A 9,244-nucleotide genomic window follows, 5' to 3' on the forward strand; every position below is an offset into this window, starting at 1 on the left:
CCTCCATTTCTGTCATTTGTGACCTGTTTCTTTGTCTCTGCATTTTTTTATGCTTCCCTGTGTTGGAAGAGTGGTTTTGTGTGCTAGGTGTCCTGTAGGGCCCAGTGGCTCAGCCTCCCCAGTTACCTGAGGTGAACACTCTTGGTGCACCCCTTTGTGGGCTTTCTACACAGTCTTGTTGTAGTTATGCCTTGATTGTTGTAGGATCACTGGGAGGAATTGACCTCCAAGCCAACTGGCAGTGAGAATCGGCTGTGTCTGCAGTGGGAGAACTTCCGTGCTGAAGACACCCTTCTGGGGCAAGACTTGCTTCAGTGGGGCTGTGGTGCTGAGTCTGTGCCCTGAGTGTGTCCCTTATGGATCTGAGGAGTTGTAATCTGGATGGTCCCACTCTGACCACTGGGTATACTGGCTCTTGGATCTAAGGAGGTGCTAATTTAGCCTCTTCCTGAGGTTACCCAGCAGGACCTATGAAGAGAACTGCAGATTCCCCTTCCTTTTTTGGAGTTTGGAGGTGCCCAGATGAGGCCAAGCTGTGAAGCAATGCAAGCTGCTGTGGGAACTTGGGCCTTCTCTTGGAAGTTCTGGGTCTGTTGGCCCCGCTGCAACTTGTTAGGTAATTTTCAGGTTGCAAAGGGCCAGGGCATTCATATGCAAAAGCCTCTGCCACAGCCTGGGTGGGGAGGGGTCTCAGGGAATCAAAGGGCGGAGCAAGCAGCTATGGCTGATCCTCAGCCTTGCCCTAAGGGGCCCCACATCTCAGTGTCCTGGTAATTGCTGCAAGCACCTCTGAGGGAAAGCCACCCTCAAGTTCCGAGTTCTGCCTGCTGCCAGACAGTTCAGTTTCTCCCCGTATGCGTCCTGGGTCCCCAGACGCTCCCAGAACCAGATTTCAGAGCAGTCGGGGACTTGTGACTCCCTCCCGATTCAAAAAGACAGCCGCGTCCTCAGGTGCCAGCCCCTTTCGGCACACTCAAGAGCCTCCATACCTCTGCACTTTACTTCTGCACCTCCTCTGGGTCTCAGTGTGCTTTTCTCTTTCCTTCTAGTTGTAGAATTTCCACTCAGCCAGCCTTCCTGTGGTTCTGGATGATATCTGTTTTGTCTTTTCATTGTATTTTTGAAGTTGTGGGAGGCAGCAATTTCCGGTTTTTACCTATGCCGCCATCTTGGTTTCTCTCTAGTTTTATTTATTCTTAAAATACAAGTTTAAAAGAAATATATATATGTACAGGGGAAAAAATATTCATACATATGCCTAGAGTGGCCAGTACTTGCCAGATTGCAAAAAAAAAAAAAAAAAAAAAAGAAAGAAAGAAATGCACTATCAACGTTTCTCTTATCTATTCAATGCCACATTTTCTAAACCACATAACATCAGAATTTGTGCCAATGTCTACCTTCATTCCAGGAAGTTTTCAGAAAAAGAAAACTGGGCATAGGATGATAAAGTCCAAACTGCACCTGTTTCTAAGGAAAGTGCTGGCCTGATAACAGAAAAGAAGTGATATCTGGGGCAATTACCAGCCATTGCCTCCAATATTCTATTACCCATGGCACAAACCTCCTTGAACCAATGCCAAGATCGTTCCCGGTATCCCTGTCCTGGTCCACATGCCTGCTATTCATTTCAAGGCCACACCCTCAGACTCTCTTATAAAAGCTGAGTCTTTTCTGACGTGACCAACCATCCAGCTACCTGCAAAGAGGTAAGTGGGAGCTGAGAGGAGGTGAGAGCCATGGCAGGGGTTTACCTCACACATTTGGGGAAAGGCTATAGGAGGATTCTGGTCTTCAAAGAAAATCAGTCTTAGGGGTAAGAGGGTGTACAGATTCTCCAATTATTTCCAGGATCATAAAAGGGGATAGTTGTCACCAAGATCAATTGATTCCAAGGAGGGTTGTCAAAGGAAAAGATAAGAGGGAGAACAGAGGGATCCCTACATGCCCTCTCTCTGACCGAACTTCTTTAACGATCTCTGATTGCTTCTTCAAGTCACAGATATTGTACAATGCTGCCTCCCATGGCCCTGCCCAGCATGCCCTGGTTGCTGTTCTCCTGCCTGATGCTCCTATCGCAGGTGCAAGGTGAGATTTCTCTTCCTCCAGCACTGGGTTCCCTGTGAACGCTCAGGGCCAAGAGGTGGAGGAAGCCTCCTGTGTGATGCATGTGGCAATGGTGAGGTATCTCCTCACACAGTGAAACTGCCTGCCATTCCTCCACCGTCACTCCTTCCTCAGGGTAACTCCTAGGGGGGAGCGGGGACCACGGCGCTCCATTAACAGTGGAATGAGATGGTTTCCATTGTGTGAGTGGACTTTGGCAGGATGAAGAGAGACAGCAGGAAGGGTCAGTAGTGAGAGAAGCAGGAGAATGACTGGAGGACTTGGTGTGAGAACAGTCAGCTCAGAGTGGGGGAAGTGTTGGACTTTGGAATAAAGGGGGAGGGTAGAACAAAAAGGGATGCTTCTTCATTTAATAAGGGAGCTAGTTCAAGATCAAGATATCCTGAAAGTGTTTGAAATGATGAGAGGTAGGCAAGAGTTTGGTGTTCATTCCCCCAAACACTGGCTCACAAATATTCCCACAGTCCCAACACCCATTCCCACACTTTGTTTCACCCCATTTCTCTCTCTTACGTCCATCCACCCCAGGTGAAGAGTCCAAGAAGGAACGTGAAGCTCTACCGAGCACCTGTCCCGAAGGCTCCTATTACCATCGCTTCTACTGCTATGCTTTGTTTAAGACTCCAAAATCCTGGTCTGAGGCAAATGTGAGTAGGTGCATTTACAGGTAGAAGTATTACATTAGAGACTGGAGGGAGAGGGGATGGTCTCCATTTTCCAGACTTTTTGGGAGTGAGAATGAGCACTCTCATCTTTTACACACACACCTCTTCTTACCCCTCAGCCCTGCCCTACCCCAGGGATGTCTCAACCTCCTCCTCAGTCTGTCTCTGCCCCACACAGATTGCCTGCCAGAAGCGACCCTCGGGATACCTCGTGTCTGTGCTCACTGGGGCTGAAGCATCCTTCTTGGCCTCTCTGGTCAAGAGCAGTTCGATCAGCTACCAAAACATCTGGATTGGGATTCATGATCCCACACAGGTGAGATGACATCACCTGTCTGTTATCTCTGAAGCTGCTATGGCCCTTCAGGCCCACTCCCTGTCCCTGTGCCTGCCCAGATAATTCCAGAGCTTAGAGATCTGCAGGGACATTTGGGGGAAAGGGAGGACCGGAGGCCAGGTGAAGAGCTGAGTTCTGTGAAGGTCGGTAGTCTGCAGCTGAAGTTTATCTGCCTCTTGTCCAGATTTGTATACCATTCAGACATGACACCCTGTAATTCAGTTCTCTGAGCTTCAGTAAGGAATCCTACATGAAGATGAGATGCATTTTTCCTTGTAGAATAGCCATTGCCTTTGAGGTTCAGAGTGTAATGATAAATTCACTGCCAATTGTTGTCCAGCCAGTAACATGTTACTCTGAGTGGTTCCATTGGTCTTTATGGTTATTGACTTTTGGGTTTACCAATAGGAGCAAGGAATTAGGGAAGAGGAAAGCTCTGTGACAGCATATGGAATAGCAGACCAAATTCCATGATCCTGAGTAGGGGATCAGGTATTCACCTGAGGGGATCATGCATGGAGAACTTTAATGACCACTCAACCTTACCTGGCTCCATCCTCTACTCCATAGGGCTATGAACCCAATGCAGGTGGATGGGAGTGGAGTAATAATCATGTGATGGATTACCTTGCCTGGGAGAAAAATCCTGCCACCATTTCAAATCCTGGCTACTGCGGGAGCCTGTCACGAAGCTCAGGTAAGAAAAAGAAGAGCTACCTTCTGGCCAACCTTTCCATCCCCTCATCCCCGTTCCTGGGCCTCACCTTCAGGTAACTCTCCTGAGCCGGATAAATGCAGTGTTGGTTTTCCTTCTCCCATCTCCTTTCATCTCTCCTTTCTGTGAGTTTCCTTCCCTTGGAGAGCGTCCCTGGTGATGATGAGGGCGGGACTTTGAGTCCTAGGCCAGTCTGGGTTGTCTCTCTTTTGAGCCCTGAGCTCCACCAGCCCCACTCACTTTAGCTCTTCCTTCTCTCCAGGATATCTGAAATGGAAAGATTATAACTGTAATCAGATGTTACCCTATATCTGCAAGTTCAAGAATTAGGTGAGTCCAGCGGGCATGGCTCAGTGGTTGAGCGTTGATCTATGAACCAGGAGATCACAGTTTGATTACCATTCAGGACACATGTCCAGGTTGCCGGCTCGATCCCTAGTGTGGGGCATGCAGGAGATATCTGATCAATGATTCTCTCTCATCATTGCGGTTTCTATCTCTCTTTCCCTCTCCCTTCCTCTCTGAAATCAATTTAAAAAAGAAGGAAAAGAATCAGGTCAGTGGGAGCCAGCGGCCTGAGTTTGGGATGCAGCTCATCCTGGGACCAAGTGAGAACCCACCTGAAAGGAATATTTTCGCACACCCTCAAACCCACCCTCTTCTTTTTGACCTTCCCTCCTCCTTGCCCTCATTTCAGGCTTTCTTTGTTTCCAATGGCCTGAAGTCTCCGAGTGTAATAATAAAAATTTTATTCAATATTTGTGCATTTTTGTGTTCCAGTCTCATAGCAAGACTGAGGAGTCAGTGGGTGAGGGAGAAAATCTAGGTGCTGCCTTTGTTCCATTTCATTCAGGCTCCTGGGACAATGCCCACAGGGACGTGCCCATCAGCACATTTGTGATGAGGATGTCGGCCTTGTTCACATAGGATTCATGTCGTGTGCAGACAAACTGGTCTCCACACCCTCTGCTGCCCCTGCCTCCTGATGGTGTGGCACCAGCAGCATCGGGGGTTACTGTTAGCCCACGATGGTGCTACTAAAGATTGTCCCAAAATTCACACAAGAAGTAATTTGATAGAAAACACAAGTTTATAATTAAAAATTGTAAATTTTTTATTGATTCATAAAGTATATAATATAGGGTTATGTATGGAATAGGATAATGTGTAAGTGGCCTCCACGGCTTTGCTGGCACATATGCATTCTTTTGTTGAAATTTTCCATGACCATTTTGCATAAATGTGGCTGAATTTTGTTGATACAGCGCTCAATTTCCTCCTTCAAGGTGTGGGTGGTCGTGGGCTTTTTGGCATAAACCTTAGACTTCAAAAAAATGCAAAGAAAAAAGTCCAACAGCGTTAAATCACATGATCTGGGCAGCCAATTCTGATCACCAAAATGGGAAATTACACGACCAGGAAATGACTCATGCAGTAATTGAATTGTTTCTCGGGCTGTATGGCATGTGGCACCGTCTTGTTGAAACCACGTGTCGTCCACATCCATATCTTGCAATTTAGGCACAAAAAACTGGGTTATCATGCTGTGATAGCAAGCACCATTAAATTCAAATCTTGCGTGAATTTTGGGACACCCTTTATAACAGCACTTCCGACATTACTGGTCAAGAGCATTGGTGGTTTCCTTTAATTTGCAATCTAAATTGGACCATAACTTTTATAAAATATTAACCACTTGGACTGTGGTAACAGCTGAAATGTAGAGCATTAGAAGTTGTTACTCTTAGTAAAGAAAAAAGTCGGAACAATTTGAAAGCCAACAACTTTTCCTGTACTCATCACCCTGACACCTGCTGAGGCTCCAGAGCACAGGGCCTTCTCATTTCTGCTGGAGCTGGAGCTGCTGGAGCCTTGAGCGCTTAGGTGCATTAAATGGTAATTGTGACACATTGCGGAATGCTGAGTGTGGATTGGGGTTAAGAGTGAGAAACTGCAGGAGGCTGCAGTCTTAGGGAGGTTGCTACTCTTTCATGGGTTTTACTTCTGAAACTCCACCAGATTCTTGTGATGAAGAGAAAAATAACCATTTTGAATCTGTCCAGATAAAGACACCACAACGAAAGAAAACTGCATGTTAATGACCTTGATAATTACAAATGTAAAAATCCTCAACGAAATGATACCAAACCAATTTCAACAGGACATTAACAGGGTCATACAGCAAGACATGTGGGAATTATTTCTGGGGTGCAAGGAAGGGTCAACATATGGAAAACAACCAATGTCATATACCACATAAATAGAATAAAGGCCAGAAATTCCTCGCTCCTATCAACAGATGAAGAAAAAGCTCTGAGAATCGATGGCACAACATCACACCTGTAGTTAACAAATAAGGTGTTGTGCACTTAAATATGTTAAGAGGGTAGACCTCATGTTAAGTGTTGTTAGCACAAAAAGAAACACCCATAAACAAATAGTAGAACACAAGGAAACTCTCAGAGGTGATGGGAATATCTAATAACTTGGGCCTGGTGATAGCAACCTAAGTGTTTACATAAGTCCAGACTCCTAAATTGTAAACATTAGTTACGTGCATTTGGGTATACTAGTTATACCTCCATAAATCTGGGGGAAGAGGAATATAAAACTCAAAAGCTGGGACATCCCGTGTACCTTGGCCTTGGTTCTAATGTCATTCTCCAATAAAAGGAACAAGAGCTTCTTGAAGAAATGGTTGAACCTAAGACAGAAGGTAATATATAAAATAAAAGTGGAGCGTCTCAGTGTGCCAGAAAGGAAGAAAGCAAGGAAATGTAATATTGGGTTGTATGTCAATGGAACAGAGGGGCCAACTGAAAGCACTCCCTAGGACCAAAGCTGGGAGTAATTCAGCAACAAAAGAAATCACATAGTATTGGATTGTAATACAATGCAAATATCCATGAATCAATTAGGATATAATTACTTACATGTTAATATAGTATTAATATTTATTTATGACAATATTTATAATAATATATAATATTATATTAATCTATTAATAATGTATGCAAAGACCAGTATTTCATGCAGAAAAATTCCAAATAATTTATGGAGCTCCTCCACATTCACATAACTCTGTAAACCTAAAACTATCCCAAAAGTTAGTCTTTTTTTAAAAAGAATGACTAAAAACAAAATATAAAACAAAAAAGTGTATATATTACAAACTCATTTTTAGAAGTTTAAATGCCATAGACAAATTCATCTATCAAATTGTTATAAAGTTTTCTAAAATCTTATTCCTGCTTTCCATCTTTACCTCACCATAGACCAGACAATACCAATGTGAGAACCACACCACTGCATAGACTAGATGATTAGTTCTTTATCCCTAGGGCTGCTGAGTGAAATGACTTTCATGAGTACTAGGAGAGAAAGGGTCTCAGAGGGCAAAACAATGTTAATTGCAGTTTATGGTAATCACAGGCTTATTTAATGCCATGGCATTTGGCGTCTGAGATGAACGTTGAGACAATCCTAGTATCAGAACTAGGAAGGTCAGGAAGCAGAGTGGTTAGTTATTCTTCTCTGCAAAAAAATGAACCTCCCAAGATTGTTCAACCCCATTGCTGGGGTCCAGCCCCAGCAGACCAGGGGTTCCCATAGGTGGATGGAGTCGGCAAAGAAGGAAGGACTCAGAGGCAGCATCCAGTTGATCAGCATAGAGAGGTTCTCCAGCCAGGTTCTGTCTTTTATTGTCTTGTTACATCTGTATTTATACCAGTTGATTTTAATCCTGTCAATTTCTATTCCAAAGGTTAGGGCGTTTCTTATCTCCATTCTAGGGAGTAAAGATTATGTAGCTTATAGGTGATTGTTCGTAGTTAAAGTGATTAACTACCTGCCTGGCATTTAGTTAAGGGGTTTTATTCCCTCCCTAACTTCAGGGAAAAATCCCTACCTGGGGAAACAACCTTTCTCGGAGAGGTGACCTTGGTTAAAACATATAGCGCCAAGAAGGTGAGCAAACATATTAAGAACAGTATGCCATATACACCAGGTCGCTTGAAACATATGCTGTGCAGATGTTTATTCCTGCAGTGACTGTGTTAAGCAGCAAGGATGGACCAGCTTCCAGCACCCCATGCTCTCAGAAGTCCAGCAGCCATGTTGCGATGAAGTGTGGACTGGGCCTGCAGTACGTGGACATCAGACACCTGCTATACACATCCTGTTCATCTGCACCACACCTGCCTCTCACCAGCCCCACACCTGTGCCAGACCTGCCCCAAACCTGCCCACACCTGCCACACACCTGCCACTCACTTGCCGCACACCTGCCACTCACCTGCCCCAACCTCCCACTCACATGCCACACACCTGCCACTCACCTGCCGAACAGCTGCCACTCACCTGGCCCACACTGCCCACTCACATGCCAGACACCTGCCACACACCTCCCATACACCTGCCCCACACCTGCCCCACACCTGCCTGACACCTGCCCACATCTGCCCCACACCTGCCCCGCACCTGCCCCACACCTGCCCCACACCTGCCACTCACATGCCCCACACCTGCCACTCACATGCCCCACACCTGCCCCGCACCTGGCCCTCACATGCCACACACCTGCCCCGCACCTGGCCCTCACATGCCACAAACCTGCCACATACTTGCCACTCACCTGCCACTCACCTGCCACACACCTGCCCCACACCTCCCACACACCTGCTGCTCACCTGCTGTGCTGTACCCTTCAGAGCTCTGATTCTCCTCAGATCTCAGATGGCTGCTCTGAAACTCCAGGGTTTAGATTTATAACTGATGACGACCACATTTATCAGTCACATTGACATGTATTTGGCACCTGTAGAATGCAAGGTTCTGGAAGTAGCGATTGTGTGGACAGTGTATACACCTGAAAACGCTCCATCATTTCTCCTCTGCAGAATCGCCTTCCTGTCTGCCTGTCACCCACCCTTAGATGCCCGCTGCCCAGAGCCTGCCCCGAGGGTCACCTGTCTGTGGTCACAGCAGCATCCTCCCTCTGGGACTGGGTCCTCTACAACCGCTGCTGTCGCAGTCGGAGGTGAGGAAAGGCAAGGTTAGCAGGACGGGCTCCCAGCTCCTGTCCTGGGGTGGGGGTGGAGGTGGGGATCCGGCTCTGCTCCTGCCCCTAAAGGGGGGGTTCACTGCCTGCCTCCCGCTGCTGCAGGTCACTTTGACTGTGTGTGACACAAGCCCCCCAGACCTTGGAGCTCAGAGTGTCCACGATAAGCTTTTTTTCTTCTTCATATTTTATTGATTTTTAGAGAGAGGAAGGGAGAGGGATAGGGAGTTAGAAACATCCATGAGAAACAGGCTCCCTATGGGGGATGGAGCCAGAAACCCAGGTACATGCCCTTGACTGGAATCAAACCCAGAACCCTTCTTCAGTCTGCGAGCGGATGT

The 9,244-nt window shown here is 46.4% G+C and overlaps 1 protein-coding gene across 1 annotated transcript; it reads left to right on the plus strand.

Moving 5' to 3' along the window:
- Nucleotides 1-2,012: 2,012 nt before the first annotated feature.
- LOC308526449 (lithostathine-like) lies at nt 2,013-4,174 on the plus strand (the record flags this gene model as incomplete). The annotated part of the gene is made up of 5 exons (XM_081101555.1): nt 2,013-2,088; nt 2,656-2,774; nt 2,971-3,108; nt 3,700-3,826; nt 4,107-4,174. 5 exons carry the CDS (start codon nt 2,013-2,015, stop codon nt 4,172-4,174), a joined length of 528 nt encoding a protein of 175 aa, XP_080957681.1.
- Nucleotides 4,175-9,244: the final 5,070 nt, after the last annotated feature.

This window comes from Myotis nattereri (genome assembly GCF_964212035.1).
Source record: "Myotis nattereri genome assembly, chromosome: 10".
NCBI classification, from domain to species: domain Eukaryota; kingdom Metazoa; phylum Chordata; class Mammalia; order Chiroptera; family Vespertilionidae; genus Myotis; species Myotis nattereri.